This window comes from Mizuhopecten yessoensis, unplaced genomic scaffold (genome assembly GCF_002113885.1).
Source record: "Mizuhopecten yessoensis strain PY_sf001 unplaced genomic scaffold, ASM211388v2 scaffold7907, whole genome shotgun sequence".
NCBI lineage: Eukaryota > Metazoa > Mollusca > Bivalvia > Pectinida > Pectinidae > Mizuhopecten > Mizuhopecten yessoensis.
In genome coordinates, this window is record NW_018407282.1 from 755,150 (window position 1) to 780,710 (window position 25,561).

Sequence of the window (25,561 nt, forward strand, 5' to 3'; positions counted from 1 at the left end):
GTGCAAAAAAAACAACAGTTAACATATTCTAACATTGATGATTGCATTTGTAAACGAAATAATTTACGTGAGAGTTCGTCCCTTAAATTGAAAACGAGCATCTTCATCATCAATGTCATCATCATCAGCATGGAAGAGTTGAGTGAGTGTGGGTCCGGAAATAGCTAATCAAGCTTGTCCTCTAGTCTATATAATCTTCATAAATGCATATTTCCTGACTTTAGACCCTCTATGGTCTTCATAGATAATTTTATTCAACTTTTATTCAAATTAATAACAATGCGGTATAGTCATCATATACACTGTATAATAATGGTATGATATGTCTTTACATAATAAGTCTTTACATGATCTGTTGTATATAATGTACATTTTTTTAATATGCTTGATCATATTGGAGACGCGTCGTTGACTCAATATGTAATCGAGTTTAAATAAAGACTATTATTATTATTACATGTTTCTCAATTTTTTTAAAAATTGAATGACATCACACAGTGGCATAAATCAAAAATTAAATGAATAAATTGAGATGTAAATATTAAACTAAACGATTTTAGTTGTACACTGAGATATTGTATATTCAGGTTACATAGTATGCTTGTCGTCTTTGTGTAATAATAAATTAAAAATAATCTAATTAATACCCTTTTTAATATACTGTAACTTAAAGACGCATTTGATTTCCAGATGTACAAAAACACAGGAAAAAATAAATTATGCATCCGTAGCCTCATGTTCAATTACGTCGACATCATTCATTTGATAAATAGGATTTTTTTTCATTAACAAAATTACGCATTCATACCTAGTAAAAAGGATGTATTTATGTTTTTGGTGAACAATTATACTGTTTCTTAACTCAGTGTTAGTTTTGACAAAAAATACTTCAAATAAAAGCGTAAATAACATTACATGACGTGTTATATAATACATATATTTTTAACCTTAAAGTCAAAATTATTTCAAACTAAATATGATTATTCCTTCTATTTAAATGTGAAGTATTACGAGTTTTCCGTAGTCCGACGCATCTGGACAAACTTTGGTACTCTATGGTGATAGAGTATAGAAGATGCCCCGGCCAAAGTGAAACGGTGCAAGCACATGATCATATTTTATACGCGACACTCTGGCATTACAAAACGTATTTACATAAAACATTAGCAATTGTAGAAGACAGATTATACGATATATGTCACGCACAAAGTAATGCACTATTTTCGAAGGACCACCAATTGTATATAGTTAAACACGATATCCTATTCCGGGATGCAACAGTTACACTCCTCCCATTTCAAGAGGTGCTCTTTGGCAATACTGTCATTGACAAAATTATAACAAATATGCCCTGGGTAAAGGGACGTACGATGAAGAAAGGACCATAACTCTGTATAAACTGGAGTACGAAATATGATTCCGCTACGCCACACTCTGCCATTCTACAAGGGTCTCGGGTACAAAATTTGGAAATTATAGGTACCATGTGATTTGATATTTATTCCCCAAACAAATTTACGCACTGAATGCATTAAGTTCCCTCCGGTATTATCGGGGCAGGACTTATATGATTAAAAGTAACACACCGAGGTAAAAGTAAGTTGACACCAAGCATTCAAATTTGGATTTAGCTTGAACACACCTCAGAACTAACAGTGTCTCAGTAATTAATTCTGCTTCCTCAAACGGGATCTCTGTGGTCTATTCGCTTAACTGATATCACAACAATAAGCAATATTGTGTTTTGTACATGGATTAAGATAAAACATGGTATAACCAGTTCCATTAAAATAATAGTCTAATAATGGACATCGCTATATCGGCCCATTTCAGGACGACACAATAAACACTACTTTAAATAATGCATTTTAAACTAGTTTTTCCGGCATGATTTCAACTTTGATAATTACTTTTCTGAAAACTTAAGCAAACCTCGCGGAACTTACGTGAAAAGAGTTATATATATATATATATATATATATATATATATATATATAAGTAAAAATATCAGCAACAGCGTGCTGAGTGTGAAGTGCTACGAAACAGACTAGGGGTTCGAACCCTGAACCTCCGATCATTAGACAATCGCTCTTACTGATTGAACTACCTTGTCAATGGTAGGACCAGGCCCAGTCACGCTACATTTATAGTCTAAATGAAATTAATGAAAAGCTTATAGGAATTATCTAGTGTTTCAGCTGCAATTGGGCAGCGACCCTTAACCGCAATTTACTTAACTTTCGTGAATACATCAGTATACTGAATTCTTCATAAAAACCTATGTACACTATTTTTGATGATTGATCCGTAATGATCTGTGACGACCTATACAGTAAAGTGGCTAGTGGAATTTTCCAATAGACTGAAATTCTAACGATTGAATGGTTGATCGTTCTTTCGGTATATCCAGTCGAGCTTCGGTCATCTTATGACTATTGCATTACATGGACATCATATAATAGGAAAAAAAACGAACTTGTGTCCCATAAAACACTGACTGGAATCAGTGGTGGCTAAATTATCGAGACTTGACTGTGTCATAGTCCGATTTGTAATTGACGATTGGCTTTGTTTTTGTAAAATCTAATAACACGATTGTGTGATGGTAAAATAATTAAATGTGTGAGGAAAGCTAGAATTAACTCGTTGCATTCGGCAGCCCCTCCGCCAACGCTTCATGTAGACAGATGTACTGGTGCTGAAATACAGAAACATATGGTTAGTATACAATCTGCTGAATTTGTAAATGCACTAGACTTGAACATGCCCTATATTTGTACATGCACTAGACTTGCACATGCCCTATATTTGTACATGCACTAGACTTGCACATGCCCTATATTTGAACATTCCTTAGACTTGTGCATGCCCAAGACTTGTGACAATATCCAGAGAGATTTAACTCATTCACCCCTGAAGACACATTTGAACTCTTCCAAATCAAAGGTTGGAATAGTTCATTATGAAATTTCAGGGGTGAATGAGTTAAACACGAGGTTTAGATTTTGGAGGTCCAGTACCAGCACTACATGCTGTTCTAGTGTTGAGATTTCTAGATCACAGTGATTAATAATTCTTTCACTCCTTCCTACCGTATGAAAAGGTGTAAAAAAGAGCACATTCACCGTGCCTTCAAAGGCGCTTGAAACATGAGCAATACTATTGTGATATTTGATGACGACATACTCTCTTTTTATTAAGTGGTCACATTTTTTACAATATTTTGTACCTCGAAACCGGGAATGTTCCTTTAAAGTGAAGGAAAAAATATTGTTGATAAGACATCAACGCGTCAGGGAAATGCTTATAGGATTTTTTATCATAGACATACATACAAAAAGGAAAAACTGAAAGGGAACACACTGTGCACCCTCATGAATAACCCGAAGGCGAAACTGTCTGATACAGAAAGATACATATTTCCTGCACGACATACAATATGTGGTTTCAATATATCAAATCTTCACAAAAAAATAACAATGTAACAACAAAAATATGAACCACACCCAAAACATATCTTCATAAACAATAATCACATCATGCATAAACAATATTTAAAAAAAGTACCTTATTGACATTTTTTTTTTTACAAACCATACACAAATTTTACGTAAAAAACTATACAGACCAAAACACAAACATCAACCCACAAACTATACAATTATTAATACATGGAAACTTTACACCTCACAAAAACAACAAACTATCTATACACACTATCAATACACGATCCATACTATTATCAATACACGAAAACGTTACACATCACGAAAAAACCCACCAATCCGTGCACACTATCAATACACACAAACTAAACAATAAACAATACACGAAATTTTACAAACCACAAAAACAACAAACAAACCAAACAATTATCAATACACGAAAACTTTACTCCCAACGAAAACTATAAACAATCCATACACACTGTCAATACACAAACCATACAATTATTAACAGTCACAATCCATACACAAAACATAACCTAAACACAATCTATAAACACTAACCATATACACAATCTATAAACACTAACCATACACACAATCTATAAACACTAACCATACACACAATCTATAAACACTAACCATACACACAATCTATAAACACTAACCATACACACATTCTATAAACACTAACCACACACACAGTCTATAAACACTAACCATGCACACAATCTATAAACACTAACCATACACACAATCTATAAACACTTACCTAAACACAATCTATAAACACTAACCTTACACAATCTATAAACACTTACCATACACACAATCTATAAACACTAACCATACACACAATCTATAAACACTAACCACACACACAATCTATAAACACTAACCTTACACACAGTCTATAAACACTAATCATATACACAATCTATAAACACTAACCATACACACAATCTATAAACACTAACCATACACACAATCTATAAACACTAACCACACACACAATCTATAAACACTAACCTTACACACAATCTATAAACACTAACCATATACACAATCTATAAACACTAACCTTACACACAATCTATAAACACTAACCATACACACAATCTGTAAACACTAACCATACACACAATCTATAAACACTAACCATACACACAATCTATAAACACTAACCATACACACAATCATTACAGACAAATCCTATGCAAACCCATACTGACCACTGTCTGTATCATGTTCATTCGGTCTTTTCGCATCTTGAGTGTATACTCGTATACATCTAGAGAGGCAGCATACCGTCCGTGTTTCGTTAACGCGTCCAGGCCGATATAGGTACCAGTCCTACCTACCCCGGCGCTGTTACACAATATAAGACAAATGAAAGGCTTTATACATACTTTTCTCTATTTTGCTAAAGATATAAACGCATCTTTAACTTGGAAAAGTTATGTGTTAAGATAATTTGTTGATATTTAGTTTAGTAGTCACTCAAACAAACAGTATCCTTGTAAGGCTGATACTGTAAGCTTACATGATTTTTAGCGGTAACGTTATTTTAGCACTTTGCGCGCTTTTAATATTTCGTTAGATTATATATGTGCTAGTTTGCATTTTCCATAAACTATCTTCTGTAGCATTTATTTTGGTTGCGCCAATTGATCAATGTGTTTATTTGTTATAAATCAACAATGCGCTAAAATGTGATCGTTTACAGTATACGGTATCGTTCAATGGTATTTATATAGGGCGCTTACAGGCATATTTTCATTACAACTGTATGATAGGGCGCTTACAGACATATTTTGTTTACAAGTGTGTGGTGATGTATAAATTAATGTGAAAATCTGCCAATAGTATGTACTAACATATCAGTGTAAATCATAATCTCCCTCATTAACAAGGCAATATATTATGATGTATGGAATACAAATCATTTGTAAAACAGACCATTCTATTTAGTACATTAGGTTAACGATTTCCGGTTTCTAGTTGTTACCTGCAATGAACTACTTCCGGTCCCTGTAGCGGCGTCTGAATGTTTGTGGAACTGCTATGGAAACTGAGCAGCTGCTCGACAGTGGGGACATCGTGATCTGGCCAGGTCGTGAAGTGTAACTGGTGTATCGTTCTAGTCGTGGTCTTATCCTGATAAACAATAGTCAATACAATGCAAGCTGTCTCAATCCGGACACATGTCAAAATCAGACTTTTAATAAAATTCAAATGAGTATAATTTGTACTTATGCAATAAAAAAGAAAATTAATAAAAACGAAAACAAGATCAAAGTAATCGAAGAAAACATATTTTAGATCCATGAATTTGCATTCATGCCGCTTAACGCAATAATACCCTCATTCGGAACGAAGTTCTAGATATTTCTTGAAAAACAAATCTTTAAATTGATGGACATTTTCCACAATTTCATATTTAAATGACATAATTATGAAATGGAAATCAAAATCAAAATGTTTAGCAAGGGTTTGATTGATTGTAAATCAATAAAAAAAGCGCCAAACAACTACATTAAAATCGTCAACGGCAATGCCTTTAACTGGGGTACGAACTTTCACTCCTTTTTTACGGAAGCCATGTGTAGGACAGTGGCCAGGTGTGGAACAGTGGCCTTATGAGAGGTTGTGACTTGATGTAGGACAATTGCTTGTTGTGGGACAGTGGATTGGTGTGGGGTTGTTGCTTGGTGTTGGACTGTAGATTGACGTGTGACAGTGACCAGGTGTGGGACATTGACCAGGTGTGGGACAGTGACCAGGTGTAGGACAGTGACCAGGTGTGGGACAGTGACCAGGTGTAGGACAGTGACCAGGTGTAGGACAGTGACCAGGTGTGGGACAGTGACCAGGTCTGGGACATTGACCAGGAGTGGTACAGTGACCAGGTGTGGGACAGTGACCAGGTGTGGGACAGTGACCAGGTCTGGAACAGTGACCATGTATGGGACAGTGACCAGGCGTGGGGTTGTGGCTTAATGTTGGACTTTGATCAGGCGTGGGATAGTGTCCAAGTGTGAGGTTGTTGCTTGGTGTAATAATTTGGTTTGTTGTGGGACAATGTTCTAATTGGTTTGTTGCTGGATGCAGTTTGTGGATTTGTGGGAACTAGTCTGGAGTGGTACAGAGGTCTTGCTTTGGGTAGTAGCCTAGGGTGAGGTTGTTGCTCGGTGTGGGGCAGTGGCGACAGTAGTCTGGAGAAGTACGGAAGCCTGGTTTAGGACTTATCTTGGTGTGCGGTTGTTGCTTCGTGTGGAGCAGTGCCTTGTTGTGGGACAGTGGGCTGGCGGGGTACAGTGTCCAGATGTGGGACAACAACCTGGTAAGTAACAATTGGCTGGTATAAACGTACGTACCTGAGCACGCTGTAACTGTATCTCACGAGTAGTAAAACAACTGCTCTCCTTTTCGGACACCGTAGTAACTACGTACGTTCCGAATTGGGTGGTTTCAGACACACTAGGCCAGTACTGGTGACATTTCGGCTGAAATAAATATAAACAAATAAAATTCCAAAGAAAGAACCTGCAAATAAACATACATTATATTAATGCAACCTTTATCTCACCGATGCAAACTTTATGTTAAAAACAAAAGGTCATGTGCATGGGATGAAAATACATATGTAACAGGAGATGATTCATGTACAACTAGAGAAGTATTCGAACCCGGGACCTTCGAACTCTATCCAGACGTTCTACCAAATCGAGCTACGTGGTCGCCGGTGATCGCTACATTGCTCCTCCCTGTTTTGAAGTTTTTGCCCCCGAAGAAAGAGCTATTTACAATCAAGGTTCGGGTATTCTCGTGACAGGTGAACACACAACACTTGAAACAATGGTTGGTAAAAAAAACACACTGTATTAGGAGTGGGAAAATCACACGGCCAGACCGGGATTCGACCACATGACCTCTGATATATAGACGGAGAGTCTCAAAATATTTGAGTTCCCTAGTAACCGGCGATCGACTAAGTTTAGTTCCGCTACACATCAGCAACATTTTTGTATACGTAGAGAGAAAATCATACAAACATCGTTCCCGTTCTCCAATGAGCTATGGTATAAGAAATGCAACTTGTCAAAGTATGATTGTGTGTTTCCAGATATTGCTAGGAAAACAGGGGTAAGTGAGGTACAAAATACGAAAACAGATGGATATGTTGTTCAAACACAAAATATAAGGAACAAAATAAACAGGGATACACTGTATTATTGCTACATTTTTTTGTTGGGCAACTAGTATGATAGTGATTAAGAATAATAAAACATCGATGTAAACCATACCCTGCCCAATTCTGTCAGATTAGCCAACATGATCACTTTCCCACTGTTGTTTTCCCATATCATCTGCCAGAAGGCAGCCACTGTGTCGTCCTTTGGCCCTGAAATAGACATGAAAACGATTGAAATGAGAAAACGAAACAAAGGAGTTTGTATTGATTTACGGCACATCAAACATTTAAGTCATTTAGGGAAAATATATTGGTACAACAATATAATGATCCGACGAAAATTTGAAAGCGAGATATTGCAATTATGCTTGGCACTTAAAATTCATTTATGTTTGAATCATATATTCGAGTTCATGAGACGTACAGTTGAGCAATTAAGAAAAAAACACCAATATATGTGAGGTCTCTATTTGGTTACTTGTTCTTCACAAACCTTGCGTAGCAATGTACTGTCGTTCACTGTCCATTCCCTGTAAAAAAAATCACACAATTTAAAACGGATTCTCAAAATAGGTACTATTATTACATTTCTAACATGGAATAATCATATTCCGATGCATAAAATACAAAGCTTACACTTTGAAACATTGTTGTTGATGATATGTTGTTAATTCATCTTTATTATTATATCTTTATATTTTAAAAAAATCCCTCAAGCTATGGTATTCTTTTCAGGAGCGGTAGCCTTAACCGTTAAAATCAGTTTCAAATGTGTAGTTACAGGTTTAATAATGTGGCAATCACGTTAGAAAGTGATTACACTCATATAATATTGATTTATGCACTACGTCATGTGATATATCCTATCGTTACAGCCTAATGAGGCAGATAATAGCCATAACGCAATCAATTTTAAGAGAACACAGTGACGTTCAATTGAATACAATTTTTGATAAAGTTGTCATAAGATTGCAAAGCTTAAGGTGAAAGGAATACTATTTTGTAGGACTTTTGACAAAACCTGGTGCCTATGTGACAAGAAGGCTCTTGAAAAAAATTCCATTCAATATCATTAAGAAAACAAGTTTCATAAATTCAAATGAAATTGCAACTCCATTATAATTTTGTATTTACCGTTTTCATAATCTTAAAAAAATATTTTGGCAATATTTATTATTGTTTCTAATACACATAGCATTATCTCGAAAATAATATATCTAGAGATAATATTACATCTGATGAAATATTTTGAAAAAAAGAACAACATCTATTTGAATGATATTCGTATTTCCACATTGATAATTATCCGTATTGAACTTACATCAATATAGGTGGCGTTTATATAATCACTTCCGCCGGTGCTTTTCTCCAGTACAACCCTCGAATGGTCATCTTCATTTCAAAAACACACATAATACAAAAATTAAAATATATCATTGTATGTAAATCTGATATGAAATAAGAAAAGAAACAAATCAAGAGACACCAAACGAAAACTCTTGATAATATATACGCTCATATGTAATCGAAAACAAAAACAATCACGCTAGTCACATTGCAAGCCTTAGCAATAACAAACTTTGACTAGTATATAAGTACGGAGGTTCGAAAAAATAAGTTAAATGGCAACCTGTTATTTTATTGAAAGTTGAAACTGAATGTTTCCTAAATTTGCGAGCGAACAGCATAGAACATGCACAAAATACACGGATATATTGATTACACTGATATAACTTACATGGAAGAATGTTTCTGAATCTATTCTTCTCCTTATTTTCCGACTTTTTGCCTTCTGTGACTGGACGCTGAGGACCTTCAGGTAAATTCTGCAGATAGAGAAAGTATCTATTTGCTTCTGGTCATTAAGATATGTGTCAGTTGCCTTGTCTGGTAACGAAAAAGTGTAAGATATTGCCAAACCGCTTCTTTACAGATTAAGTCGTTAGTGGTGTTTGTCATATGTATAGGGTGGATGGTTGTCAAAGTGGTAAATATACAAAATAGATATAGAGGTTCCTCAACGAGTGATGGTTGGTTATCATGTTAACAAGTATCTAACTCGAGTAAATTAATAATATTAATAACTCGAGGTTCTTATATACCGCTTTATCACAACTTAGTTCGTAGGTCGTCGCAAAGCGGTTCACAAATTATTATCCGTGGTTATAGGGCCTTTGCAACCAACCAATATCTTTCTCAACTCTATCCCTGTTGAGTATACAGCCGGTGCTGCCATTCAGGTGCTCACAGCTAGCATTCAACAATTCTAGTACTGCCGAAGCAAGTACTCATTTACAGCTGAGTAGACTGGAACAAGTGGAGTAAAGTATTTTGCTCAAAGATACAACACAGTGCCGTGCCGTGACTCGATCCCCGCAACCCTTCGGTCACGAGCCCGGCGTCCTACAACTAGACTGCCGTGTCTCCTAAAAGAATGATTCGTGGTTCTTATAAACCGCTATATCACAACCTAGTTGTTAGGTCGTCTCAAAGTAAGTTAAATTTCAAAATGTTTCAAGACACGGTTTGTATCGAGTGTCTTTTAACAATTTGAAAATTAACTAACAAATTAACTAGACAAACATGATAATCAACCATCACGAGTATGGGAAACATTTTCTCCAAAAACGTTCAGATATTATATCTATATAAACATAACACCACATGTTTCTCTTGGGAAAACATTACTCCGGTTTCCAGTCAGAGAAACAAACGCCATGAACTATGACGTCACAATAGAAGATGACACCGCAAGTACTGTTACTTGACGTCCTATATAGAAGATTGACTAATGAAATAATGTCCAATGTGTTACCAACTCCAAGCAGGTTTATCCAAGGTGTCGTGGATGAATAATCCCTTATATATTTTTTGCAACGAACACTACGTGATTGATGCACAATATTAATGATGAATTAATAAATGGAAATAAATGCATTTTAAGTATTAACATAGAATAAGGATGTGTCAGTATAAACGGTACATATATGAAAACACGTTTTCTATGACATCATTTGAATGTTTGTTGGAACAATATGAAAATTACTCAAGACATAAAATCGAAGTTACCTTAAATTCATTTGCCAAATTCCCTAACTCCTTCCTGTTTTTAACGGCAGTTACAAATCCTGACAATAAAATCCTTGTTCCAACAATTTCTGGTAACGCAAACCCATGAGTCATTGTAATTGGAGGATCGGAACCCCCTTTAGTTGCAGCTGTTGTCGCCGGTGTTGGGATCAGTGCTGCCGTTGCAACTCCTATACCAGAATCGTTTACATCTGTCTTTCCGACATCACCATCGGGATAGTTTTCATCATTATCGTCCTCAGTTTCTTCGCCGTTGGTATCTGCATCCCTCTCCTCTTTCTCGACTATTATTTCTGTTGGTGGTGGAGCCACTACCTCTGGTGTAGTGTCCACCGAATCGAGTTGATTGTCAACAAGTGCAGCTTGGTCGTCTGTCGGTACGTCATCCAGAGGCGTTTCTGCTATGTTTTCGTTTTCTTGGTCGCCATTAGCTTCGGCAGTTATATCTTGATACGGAATGGTTCCTCCAGCTTGGCAAAAGAATAGCATTATGAAAAGCAGGTTAAAGACAATATTCATAGATTTACATGGTTAACATACCTTAGGTTTATCATGATTATATAGATATAAAAAATACACATTATAACAAATCTTTATAGATCTACATTGTTGACACTAATATGACTCAATGTCAATTGTATTATATATTGTTCTGGTTTATATTTACTCACGCACGCGTGTGAGATGGGTGTATTCACAATCGCATGTTCAGTACATTTAGTACTGAGCAGATTTTGTGTATATATGTATTGACAATAAAACATAAATGTATACTGTATACCTACGCTATGATTGTAGCATGTACATGTATAAATTATCTTTGCGATAAGAACAAATTGGTTGAAGATACTATTTTACATGCTCATATAAATGGAAATTGTGTACTAAGACTGTCAAAATAATACTGCAGCGTCAACAGTCAAGTACAAAATCAAACCTCCAATTCAAAAACACTAGAAATAAAGGAGATATCAAAACAGCACGGAAAGGAGTCGAACACATGTCTTTTGTCTTTAAAGCATTCCTTGTACCATGTAAAGACTTAAATTGATAAATTGATAACGAGATAAATTGGACTTTTAGTGTATCTTAGTTGAAGTACATACACAAATAAACTGTCGATGTGACTATAATACGATCACTGACTTTTTTTCTAAAGCTTCATGATATATCAATAAATATGTTCAGTTTCATCTAAACCTTAAAATATGATTTAAGTTATACAATTAACAAATGATCAGGCTGCAGTATCATAAAAGTCTTTGATTACTGTTCAAGTTTCTAGTCGTGATAAAATATCTTTTAAAAATCTGCTCAAATTTACAGAAAAAAATCATATTTGCAACATCTGAATGACACCTGCTCTTGTAGTCTTACATTTAAAAATTTGCATACAGTCTTAGTACAGATTTCTGAATGTTTTGCATTTTTGTTACAATATTATGAATAAATTTTGTCAGTAAAACGTAATCAATAAAATATAACATAATCTTTTCAAATGATAAAGCTAACAATGCTCCATGTTATTAAAAGCAGTTCTTCTTCAAGTATTTGTCAGCTTAACAACACAAAATTTCATTATTTGTGTGATAAACTTCAAAATCCAAGCAGAACTATTTTGTTCTCTCTTTCGCATCAGATTATGTATAACAATCATTGTTAAGTTTCCAATTTTAATAATGAAGAATCAAGAACATAGATTGAAATCAAACGAAATTTTATGATGAAGCTAAAAGATCTTGACTCACTTGTATATTTCAATACATTTATAAGTAAAAGTATGCTTACCTTTAACAGCGTATTCCTCAATGTCGATCTCCACCGGGTCCGTTTTTCGTTCCTTCAGTGTACGTCTACGGATAGGAATATGACAGTTTGAAAAATGGCCACATCGTGAGATAAAACAATGCTATTGAACGCCTAAAGCCTGTGTACAATATAACAATGTTTCAGATTTAACGATATCCATTGTTAAAAATCATTACATACCCAGACCGGTAAATTGACTCCGCCAATGTATTGTTTTGTTTTGGAATGTACTGCACTAGATATATGTAGACAGGGTCAATATATATGATCCGGGCAGTATACATGTACCGTAGTTTTGAACAATGCACTAATGTTTATACGAAACAATCAATTAAAGTATAGCTTAGCAGTACATGGACGCATGATGAAATCATTTTAGAACTTTCTTTCTGGAATTAAGAGTTCAGATGGTTTTACCTATATTCATTTCTTTAAATAAAAAAGTATTATGCGAGGATGACTAAATTACTTATTTAAGATAATTTGGTGGTAATCTTATTTCACCAAATTTGCGCTAAACTCTGATTGCAACAATTTTATTTGCTGTCTATTCCGTCTTTGCGTATTGCAGAGTTATCTTCTCTTGAGAGCAGGTATTTATTGTTACCTCATTTGTTTGTGAGAGTAACGTCATCAATTTTTGAGAAAGCGACGTACTTTTCTCATACGAACCAATGACGTAACAATCAATACCTGCTCTCAAGAGAAGATAACTCTACAATACGCAAAGACGGAATAGCATTCTATAGCACTTTTGGTGTGAGCATTAATTCATCAATGAAAATAAGGATTTTCACAGAATATGTCACCATTAATAATATTATCCATTGAAAGTACATTTTAGAGTGCAGGGTCAGTATTCGTGAAACTGTTCTCATGCTCAAACATGGATTCTGTGCTCAAGGCAACTTTCTTTACATGCAATTAAACCATGTGATACGGTCAAAAAACCTTCTGTATCTTTGAAAAGAATATTCGGTTTGAAAGTGGGTTTTTTTCTTTTCAAATCCTCAACAAAATGTCTTTTGTTCTAAATTTAACACCGTGACAAGAAAACGGGCTTTAGTACAGAATCCAAACTTGAGAATGAGAACGGTTTCATGAATACAGTCCCAGGTCCCTGAAATCACAGAGCGAGTTTTCCACATTATTAATATTTGAATCCGAAAGATGCATACTTTGTTGAACATCACTTTGCTTGTATTGAAGATATCAAATACAAATTAAAGACACACTGACAACAAAAGCAAGTCGAGAGATTCTTTGTGAAAATATCTTTGAACGGTTCCTACCTTCTGAGACAACACAGGATCACAAGAAAAGCCATCAAGAAAAGAATCCCCGCTATGATGTAGAGAACGAGCTTTGTGTGTTCTCTCCAATAATCTGGAAAAACAACACCATAATACGTAATACGTGTGTTTCAATCAAAGATATGGGTAAGACACACCATGTAAGGTGTAATATTAGACGTTCGTTCTAATTGCTTGGATGAATACGAGTTCACACAAAGGTATGCAGCCTGATTGCTTATGTTGAGTAGTATCGGAACGATAATAGCCGATACATTTCAAATCCATCACACTATTTTCACGTTAGGTGCAAACATCAAATCGCAAAAAACAGGACACATTTACACATTTCTGATGTGATTATTTTATACAACATTTTATACTGTCATGTTAACAAAGACATATTTCTATTAAGGCAATACCATAGACGATATCAAAAACTCAAGTGTATCCCTAATCTTTGGTTGCGTTTCATAACACTTTACTGTGATGAAAAAATACTGGCTCATTTTATGATCGATTTATCGCGATTTTGATATTTATCAACTAATTTTACATCAAATACACAAACTTAAAGTGGTAGATGAGTTTGTATAAAATTGGTCAGTATCAATAGCAATACTGATCTTTCGGTCCATTTTACTTCGCCACTTTAACAGTTAAACCAAAACGACAACCATTTTTTTTTTTAAGGACTTTCCAATGTGCTTTTATTTTCAAATTCGTCCATTTAAACAGTAGCTTCCGTCCATACCACCTAGTATATGATAAAGCAATGCGAAGTATACGGATAATAATTTCATAATTTGGGGTTAATATCATAAGTTATTCGATTTGGTCCCCGATAGAGTTTTTGTTTTTCTCCCTTGAGGGTTCTCGATGTCAATTTCACTTGTCTAAATCGTATGCTCCTACCATCAACTGATCCTATCGGTATCGGCTCGGTGCATGCGTGTCCCTGGTATCCAGGTATACAACCGGAAGTACAGGAGGAGTTGTATCGGTCACATTCCTGATTCACACAGTTCTCTGAGCACAGGGAAAGACATCCCTCACCAAACCTTGTGGAAGGGCATGCTTGGCAACAGAAATACAATCAACAGCATTATAATACAAAGACGGTAATTTAAAAAATAGTGATTTATTATACCAACAAACAGAAGTCATATGTTTGAGCATTTTTCTATTTTTCGAATGGATCTGATTTTCGGTATATCTGTGGTTATCCATTTTACTACAGATATTCATTTCGGCATCAAAGATAGCATGATTAATGTAGAGCCATTCATTCAGGCAAACATCATTAACGAAGGAGATATGAGGGGATCCGTAAAATTAAATGAACAAGATCAACACTGAAAGGAAAGCAAAGATTAAGATGTTGCAATAACGGCAAAGATATACGTTTTAGATTCATAGATGTACCAAATCAATGATACAACTCTGTAAGGTTTATATATACAGTACAAAGGCTAATTATGCCCTTCATTAATACAGAGGAAAACGTAATGACTCGTCTTTTAAACTGGTGGCAATTTATTAGGAAGTTTATTCTTAAGGAATCATTTAGACATATTCATACATTCATCCTACCCTATTACGACTGTATTTTTTCAAGTAACATGTTTTCAGTAAAATTTCAAATGAAAAAAAAATGAAAAAAACCAACAACAAAACATATACAATATGCTTATAAAGTTTCCTACGTGTTGTACATGTGGCTCCACCCCATCCCGTGCTGCACAATCCATTCGGACATACCCCGGTAACGGGATTACATATGGCGTCTCTATAGCAGTAGCCACACCTCAATGTGCAATCCTGTCCGTGCCACCAGTTATCACACGCTGTAACAGAAGAGATCTCTGTAGTCGATTATCACTCGCTGTAACAGAAGAGATATCCGTAGTCAGTGATCACATGCTGTAACAGAAGCGATCTCTGTAGTCAAATATCACACGCTGTAACAGGAGAGATCTCTGTAGTCAAATATCACACGCTGTAACATAAGAAATCTCCGTAGTCAGTTATCACACGCTGTAACAGAAGAGATATCCGTAGTCAGTTATCACATGCTGTAACAGAAGAGATCTCTGTAGTCAATTATCACACGCTGTAACAGAAGAAATCTCCGTAGTCAGTTATCACACGCTGTAACAGAAGAGATCTCCGTAGTCAGTTATCACACGGTGTAACAGAAGAGATCTCTGTAGTCAATTATCACACGATGTAACAGAAGAGATCTCTGTAGTCAGTTATCACACGCTGTAACAGAAGAGATATCTGTAGTCAGTTAGCACACGCTGTAACAGAAGAGATCTCTGTAGTCAAATCGACTGTTTATGGGCTTGGTGATTCCTCTCCACTTGTTTTATATTTTAGCACCATTGGATAAAAGAAAACGCATAAAAAATGAAGTTGACAAAAAGCGTGCGGTTATTAGACACGGTGCATCTACTTAGGTAGACACATATACTAGTATTGGTATATTGTGTTAATCAATACGGTTCGTACCATTGGGACAAAAATACTGGATGCACGCGATGTATACCTAATATTTAAGATCGCGATGTATACCTATGTAAGATTCGATGTATACCTATGTACGATTCGATGTATACCTATGTAAGATTCGATGTATACCTATGTAAGAATGCAATGTTTACATATGTAAGAATGCAATGTATACATATGTAAGAACGCGATGTATACATATTTGAACGCAATGTTTACCATCCATACATCAGACTCGCATCCGTGATCTCTCCTGGCCGCGAATTCTCGTTCTACGTCACATCAGTTACTAGTCCGAATTATTCTGACGTTTTATCGACTTTTTTCATATCGGTCTGTCGTCGATTAACGTCAGAACTCCGGCCCTCTATAATATGCGGGAAATATGCGACCCGCGCCCGGAGCGCACTTCAAACTGATATTTTAGAAACAAATCGTCACTTTCACACACATGTCGCACATGGATCGAAAGATCAATTCTTTATGAACAAGATGAACAAACAGAACATGCCTCAAACAACTAATACAATCACTAAAAACATATTTTTTCAAACTTACTCTGTTTTACTCTAGTTTTTTGATAGCCCCGCCTTCCAATGCCACGTGACTAAAATCTCGCCGGCCTACGTCATAACGTTGGGAAATACCTTCGGTAACGCGAGATCTCGTCAAGTCATGTGACATTTCTCATGGCCTAGTTTCCATAAAAAACATGAGTTGGTAAAGAAAACGTTGGAAAATGCTTTTCGTAATGGTCTTTGAAACATCTTATTGATAACACCTAGTGCATAAAGAATAGATCTTTCGATCCATGTGCGATATGTGTGTGAAAGTGACGATTTGTTTCTAAAATATCAGTTTGAAGTGCGCTCCGGGCGCGGGTCGCATATTTCCCGCATATTATAGAGTTCTGACGTTAATCGACGACAGACCGATATGAAAAAAATCGATAAAACGTCAGAATAATTCGGACTAATCAGTTACATACTGACAAAATCATTGACGATTTGTCACTTTGATCGTGTCGAGAGTATTGAGCTCAACATCAAAACCTCGTTTTCGGTAGCCGCGTCGGTGTAATGGTCAGAGTCGCTTGAATTTCTCGGCTTATTTTTATCTTGTAAATAGTAAAGGAAACACAACACTGAAACACAAATTAGGAATGCAGAGACCTTTAGACTCGTGCCCTGCCCGAGGTACATAGTCACGATCAACAGACTAAAATAGTCTAGCCAATGGATAACATAGACTCAACCTCTCTCAAAAGGGAAAGATGGATGTCGCACTAGTAAGTTATCCGTTATTATCGCCATATTAATTATGTAAGATATTACATAGATGATAGGAGTATCCAAATATATGGTTGCAAATTACAAAACACATTGATATATTCAAGATAAAATTATTGTCCCTTTCTTTTTCATCAACATATTATTTAATAAATAAAGATAACTTGCACCATTGTATTTTACAGCCTGCATTTTAAAACTCAATTGCGATGTTTAAAAGTTGATTTACTCATCTCTAAGTATAGAACTCTTTTTAGAAAGGAGTCAAAATTACAGCAAGGAGACATGCGTCATTAGGTTTCGGACTTCCGGTTGATTGTACAGTCGTTTTCGTGATACGTACTTGAGATGCAAGCTAGTCCGGTGTATCCCGGGGAACATCCGGTTGGACACACACCAGATTTGTGGTCACATGGTTCCTCCCCGAAACAGGCGCCACATGTCCACGTGCACGAGGGGCCGTAGGTTCCATTACGACAAACTGAAATGAATACATCTGACCTTACTGGTGGGGGTTTGAAAAGTGAGTAGTAAGAAATTATAAAATCTGTACAATTCCATTTACACAGGAGTGCAATTAGGGATTTCTTTATACAAACGAAATGAATTGAAGGGTTTTGACGAGTTGGTTCTTCTTTAGGGTAGAAACGGTTTCAGCTTTTTTGTATCTATCTTTTCGCTTTTAAACTTTACAGGAAAAATACGGTCTTATAATCAATCAAATAATTGCTTTACTATTTTTTAAACAGCACCGTTTTAATTCCCCAGTTCATAGTAACAAATCGAGACATCATGTATGTTTTGTCCAATATTGTGATGCATTAGTTTGATTAATACACATATTTGCATGTATTATCATCTTGTCTTTTGAAAAAAGGATCAAGCGAATCCGATTTTCGCTATAATGTTTCTAGCAAATCTCTAACATAATAATCCTCCTCTTCACTTAAATTACTGTGAATCACACCTTTGACGATTAACCTCGACAACGGGTAATTATATTGAAAATTCCTTATTTATCAGAGGATAAATATATCCTTTGTTTACCTTCATTACAAGCACGTCCCGTCCAGCCTGGTAAACATCCTTGAACAGGACATATACCTTCCGGATCCGCAGGATCACAAAATCCCACCAGACAATTGCATGTCTTCTGACAGTTGTATGAGTAAGTACCTAGGAGACAGCCTATCAGACAAAACCAACAGTTTATGTTGACGCTTGACGTTAACTTTGAAATTATTTTAGATATTTACTGTCTGTCAAATTCTTAAATTAATTTTTGTTTTGAATTTTACCTGCTTGAAGTGTTCCAATATCTCCTTTTGTTCTTTGTTATCAAATTATATAACATTTATATACACAGTATTGACGTCCGAACTATCAGTCAATAAAACCGGTCGACATACAAAAATACACACTGTTGATATGTTGTCCTGATCTTGATGTCTTTAATAACTTTCATTTTCCCGTTGACATAGAAATGATAATATTTTTAAATACAATTAAAAGCATGGCACTTACGATCGCCGCACGTGAGGCCAGTCCATCCGTAGTCACACTCGCCGTTCGGGCAAGTACCTACGACTGGGTCGCAAGCCGTATTATTTCTGCAGTTACATATTTGGTTGCAATCTTGTCCATAATATCCAGGGTTACATTCTTCAGGAAAACAATTTTGAAAAAATAGCGTCAACAAACAAGGAAACATACTATACCCCAGCGTCAACAAACAAGGACACATAATATACCACAGCGTCAACAAACCAGGACACACTATATACCACAGCGTTAACAAACAAGGACACATAATATACCACAGCGTCAACAAACAAGGACATAATATACCACAGTGTCAACAAACAAGGACACATAATATACCACAGCATCAACAAACAAGGACACATAATATACCAAAGCGTCAACAAACAAGGACACATAATATACCACAGCGTCAACAAACAAGGCCACAGAATATACCACAGCGTTAACAAACAAGGACATAATATACCACAGCGTCAACAAACAAGGCCACATAATATACCACAGCGTTAACAAACATGGACACATTATATACCACAGCGTTAACAAACAAGGACATAATATACCAAAGCGTCAACAAACAAGGACACGTAATATACCACAGCGTCAACAAACAAGGGCATAATATACCACAGCGTTAACAAACAAGGACATAATATACCACAGCGTCAACAAACAAGGACACATTATATACCACAGCGTTAACAAACAAGCACATAATATACCAAAGCGTCAACAAACAAGGACACGTAATATCCCACAGCGTCAACAAACAAGGGCATAATATACCACAGCGTTAACAAACAAGGACACATACTTTACCACAGCGTCAACAAACAAGGACACCTAATATACCACAGCGTTAACAAACAAGGACATAATATCCCAAAGCGTCAACAAACAAGGACACGTAATATACCACAGCGTCAAAAAAAATGGACACATGATATACCACAGCGTCAACAAACAAGGAAACATAATATACCACAGCGTCAACAAACAAGGACATAATATACCACAGCGTTAACAAACAAGGAAACATAATATAACACAGCGTCAACAAACAAGGAAACATGATATACCACAGCGACAACAAACAAGGACACAAATATACCAAAGCGTCAACAAACAAGGAAACATAATATCCCACAGCGTTAACAAACAACGACAAACTATACCACAGCGTTAACAAACCAGGACATAATATACCACCGCGTCAACAAACAAGGAAACATAATATGCCACAGCGTCAACAACCAAGGACATAATATACCACATCGTTAACAAACAAGGACACATACTATACCACAGCGTCAACAACCAAGGACACATTATATAACACAGTGTTAACAAACAGTGACACATAATATACCACAGCGACAACAAACAAGGAAACATACTATACCCCAGCGTCAACAAACAAGGACAGATTATATACCACAGCGTCAATAAACAAGGACACATTATATAACACAGTGTTAACAAACAGCGACACATAATATACCACAGTGAAAACAAACAAGGAAACATAATATCCCACAGCGTTAACAAACACGGACATAATATACCACAGTGTCAACAAACAAGGACCCATAATATACCACAGCGACAACAAACAAGGACATTATATACCACAGCGTCAACAAACAAGGACACATTATATACCACAGTGTTAACAAACAGGGACACATAATATACCACAGCGTCAACATACAAGGACACATAATATACCACAGCGTCAACAAACAAGGACATAATATACCACAGCGTCAACAAACAAGGACACATAATATACCACAGCGTCAACATACAAGGACACATAATATCCCACAGCGTCAACAAACAAGGACACATTATATAACACAGTGTTAACAAACAGGGACACATAATATACCCCAGCGTCAACAAACAAGGACATAATATACCACAGCGTCACCAAACAAGGACATAATATACCACAGCGTTAACAAACAAGGACATACTATACCACAGCGTCAACAAACAAGGACATAATATACCACAGCGTTAACAAACAAGGACATAATATACCACAGCGTTAACAAACAACGACAAACTATACCACAGCGTTAACAAACAAAGGTGAATTTATATACTTTATTGGAAATACAGATATTTTAAGATTTGTCTCCCTTATCTTATTGATCAAAGAGAGTGACAAGAAACACATGTGCATAAAACAAAACATACACTAAAATAATTCCGTTATGTTCATGATAGGTATGATTTGATAAAGTTAAATATTTTAGATCCATGGCATATAGCTCATATTTATATTACTTCAGAAAAATATTGTCATCTCAGAAATCTGGGATATGACTTTTGCTGAACTCCGCACTAGTTTTGAACCCATTAACATCACACAAAATATGAAATATGCACCCTATGATTTTTTTTTTGATTAGGCAAGGGGCCAAACATCTAAGTTACCTGTTTTGCACAACAGTCCAGTCCAACCAGGCTCACAAGAATCCGGACAGACTCCCGACGCGTGTTCACATGGTATTGAACCCCTACAGGCTCCACAGACTTGAGCGCAGTTCGTTCCGTAGGTGTTGCCACCACATGCTGTTAAAAGAAACATTGATTGTGTGTGAGAGTTGCATATTGTACATCTCTTGCATTTGTAATGCAATATATATTACGTAATTATTCGTTATGTAATGGTTAGACCTAGTTCGATGTCCCATCATTTTGATCATCGATAGCAAGGTTAAATATCCAAATATTTGCAATGGCATGGCAAGACCTAGTTAGATGTCCAATCATGTTGAATGTCAATAGCAGTTCAAAAGAAGAAGTTGATCACTATCATATATTCTAACACGATTCGTTTGCAACACGTGTTTTGATTGGATACGGACCATGTTCTAATCTGCGATAGTACATGTATCATGATCAATCGTGTTAAGCTCCTCCCATCGCACTTCAGCCACGCCCCGTTTCTAACCAAAACAATATGGCGTCAAGCTCGCCTCTTAGCGAAATCCCGCTGATACAGACTAGTAGGCAACAGAACAGAAACGACCGATGAAATGTATTTGTTGAATGAATTAAAATGTAAAAAGTACACNGTCGATAAGCACCGATTGGTATGCATACTGACATGGAAATGTAAGAACTTGTTCAATATTAATCCGAATGTGTCGTATAAACTTTGGTAACAGGACGTTCACGAACAATCCAAATATTCCGCCTCGTCAACATACAGATCGAGCTCTCGCCAGTATGGGCGGGGCTAAATGACCGACTTTTGAAAGCTTCTTTCCGATTGGTCAGTCCGCTGCAGAATGACACGTCGCCAGTTCAGGTCACAAAGTATTTTTGTACAAGGAAATAGGCCTACAATGTTTCTAAACATATTAGCGTAGTTTATTTGTTAAGGTGTGTTAGAATGGGGATAGTACGTTGTTTTTCGTGTCTATACTGGCGATTAGAACATGAAATTTGGTTTAAACTCTCGACCTATCGGTCTCGAGTTCAAACACAAATTTCATGTTCTAAGCGCCAGTATAGCCACTCAAAACAACGTACTATCCCCTAAACAGCAAATATAACTTCCAATACTACTGCAACATTATTTTGTCAGAAATATATTGAATCCACTAACAGATTTAGAAATAACTGTTAATTCCAGTCCCAATGCTAATGTATATATACATGTCTACATGAATACTCCTTCAACACGGCTCCTGCTCTGGATTGTCAATGACTGGGTAAGCACACAGTGGTGGTATGTATGGACATTTTAGTGCTGCCCAGTTATAATTGTTATCTGGAGTAGGAGTGGTGATGGAGGACTAGTTGGTGTTACAATTTTTTCAACTGATACTATTTAATATTTACTGTACTGAATGGAGGTTCCAGTTTTTGATATTGATATATGTTGTAAAATATATAAAATTTGATTATTTACAAATGCAGTATACACACACATACATGGCTTTCCACTTTGAAATATATTTTATATAAACTGGTAACTATGTAAAGAAAAAATTACAAAAAAACCACCAACTGTATTTGTTTCACCTCAGTTATTTTAATTTTTTAATTTTTAATTTTGCTTTGTTAAGAGATAGATAGAGACTATTAACTATTAACTATTAAGTATTAAGTATTTTAAGTACTATTTAATGTTCCAAGCCAGTGCTAATTTGTCAATGTCTAAATTATGATTATGTTATTGTTTGAAATGTATGTAACCCAAGGGAAAAGGGCTTCTATTCCGTCTTTGCGTATTGCAGAGTTATCCTCTCTTGTGAGCAGGTATTAATTGTTACGTCATTGGTTTGTGAGAGTTACGTCATCAATTTTTCAGAAAACGACGTAATTTTCTAACACAAACCAATGACGTAACAATCAATCCCTGCTCCCAAGAGAAGATAACTCTGCAATACGCAAAGACGGAATAGGCATAGCCTGTTGCCCAATTCCCATTGAATTGTTTGATTTAATCAAATATTTTGAATTGAAAAAAAACATTTTTGTACTGCTACTCTAACCTTGCTTGCACAGAGGCTGTTGAAAGCCATCCTCACAGTCTCCCGGACAACGACCGGTTATATGGTCACATGCTGCCCCCATCAGACAATACCCACACTGCTGTGTGCAACCATCTCCAAAAGTTGATGGATCACATTCTGAAATATTTAAACATAAAAAAACGATTTTAAACTCCACCTTGTAGAATAAGATAAATCCCAGTTTAAAACTGCGTGTAGTAAACCCATCAGATTCCGTAACTATTTGACATAATAGATTGTTTCTCCCGTTACCTGTTTCTTCATTCGCACGTCATGGTTTATGTTTTGAATTACTGCAAACTGAAAAAAATAACATCGCCAAGCGGCGCGATGTCCGTATCATCTTTGTGTATGATGGAACGATTAGGATTGATGTCAATTCTGGTGAGTTTCTTTTTCTTGAATTACCTACTCGCTAAAGAGCTCATGTCACACGCGAGAATCGACTTGTTCGATTGGATATTCATCTTACAATCGGCAATGTCTCATCTATATACTACTTTATACCAAATATCAGTGGCATGATAAACTCATTATCACGGGATGTCAGTGTGAGAGTACTCGAGAAGACATTGAGAAGGGACTTTTCCCATTTTGGAAAGTATTTCCTCAAATGTATTCTTGCGCCAAGTGAAGTCATGAAACGGAAATAATATCGACACAAAGTTGTCCGTCACAAAAATATCATCATAAGACTACAAAGAAAATGTGGGAATAACAACATCATTTTAAGCGTAAATATGCATATGGAGAAGCCAATTACGATAATTCTGTGATAATAATTTCTTTCTGCATAGTTTTAAGGTTCATTGTATTCCCACACGCAAACAGATGATAAACTGTTTATCGCACAGTAATATCACTGTTTGGCGTTCGAACACTTTCTTTCATCGCACACGGATAAAATCTCGAGTTCATCGCAGACACCGTGGGATAACCTATGAATATATAACGATGGGATATTACACAAAACTCATGTTAACTGGAATGTTATCACTGATTTTCTTATGTTTAAATGAGTATACCCGTTTTCATTTACGAATGAATATTATCTGCAATAATAAAAAAATGGGATTCAGGAGAATTAAAAAACCCCGGGATAATTGCAATACAACTACCGAAGAGAAACCATATGGAGGGTATAAATGGTATGCGATGTGTGTACAGTACCTTCACTGCACGAGAGGCCCTGCCATCCTGGTTCACACCCGGCGTTCTCGATACACATGCCGTCCGTAGGGAGACAACCGCCAATCAGGCAATGACACGTCATCAGGCAGTTGTTACCAAACTGACCAGGAGGACAAACTGATTAAAAAAACCAGAACCAAACATAATATCGAGCAAATATAATTTTTTGGTGATTTTGAAATAATAACTCCGCAATTGTTCATATTCGAAATCAAACGAAGGATATTTAAAAGTTAAGATTATTCTGCAATGCTAATATTTGGTCTTTCTACTATTGATATCTGAACATAGACACATAAAGAGTTTACACTTTTATTTGACATTTGATGAATTCCAGCCTGTGACTAAACTTTCATTTCAGAACGATGAACTTGTGGCACACACACACACACACACACACACACACACACAACACAACACACATGTGATTGCACCGACAATATTGGACATATATACTGTATGTCAAAAATGAAATACACTGCATCATACAGTTATTTCTTCCTTCTAGGTTCATTGTTGATGCTATAGAGACCACAAAGGTGGACTTCCAATTTGGTCTAAACTACTGTTGAAACAGAAATGGGGAGGGGTGAGGGCGTCAAACTCCTCAAATATATACATTTCATAAGCTAGAGGTATACTGATCAATATC

At 36.0% G+C, this 25,561-nt stretch overlaps 1 protein-coding gene across 1 annotated transcript in view; it reads right to left on the bottom strand.

The window, feature by feature from the left end:
* Nucleotides 1-2,043: 2,043 nt before the first annotated feature.
* Nucleotides 2,044-25,561, bottom strand: part of LOC110454559 (multiple epidermal growth factor-like domains protein 10) — a 36,108-nt gene continuing 12,590 nt past the window's right edge. The window contains exons 7-25 of the mRNA XM_021504130.1: nt 24,889-25,026; nt 23,698-23,835; nt 21,626-21,763; nt 19,160-19,297; nt 18,683-18,823; nt 17,979-18,116; nt 15,539-15,679; nt 14,748-14,909; nt 13,833-13,926; nt 12,520-12,584; nt 10,711-11,201; nt 9,380-9,467; nt 8,963-9,033; nt 8,135-8,171; nt 7,754-7,851; nt 6,824-6,952; nt 5,455-5,603; nt 4,679-4,814; nt 2,044-2,698 (exon numbers count right to left, since the gene is read on the bottom strand). Of these exons, the coding sequence (XP_021359805.1) occupies nt 2,639-2,698; nt 4,679-4,814; nt 5,455-5,603; nt 6,824-6,952; nt 7,754-7,851; nt 8,135-8,171; nt 8,963-9,033; nt 9,380-9,467; nt 10,711-11,201; nt 12,520-12,584; nt 13,833-13,926; nt 14,748-14,909; nt 15,539-15,679; nt 17,979-18,116; nt 18,683-18,823; nt 19,160-19,297; nt 21,626-21,763; nt 23,698-23,835; nt 24,889-25,026 (2,552 nt within the window). The 3' untranslated portion in view covers nt 2,044-2,638. The remainder of the gene's footprint in view (nt 2,699-4,678; nt 4,815-5,454; nt 5,604-6,823; nt 6,953-7,753; nt 7,852-8,134; nt 8,172-8,962; nt 9,034-9,379; nt 9,468-10,710; nt 11,202-12,519; nt 12,585-13,832; nt 13,927-14,747; nt 14,910-15,538; nt 15,680-17,978; nt 18,117-18,682; nt 18,824-19,159; nt 19,298-21,625; nt 21,764-23,697; nt 23,836-24,888; nt 25,027-25,561) is intronic.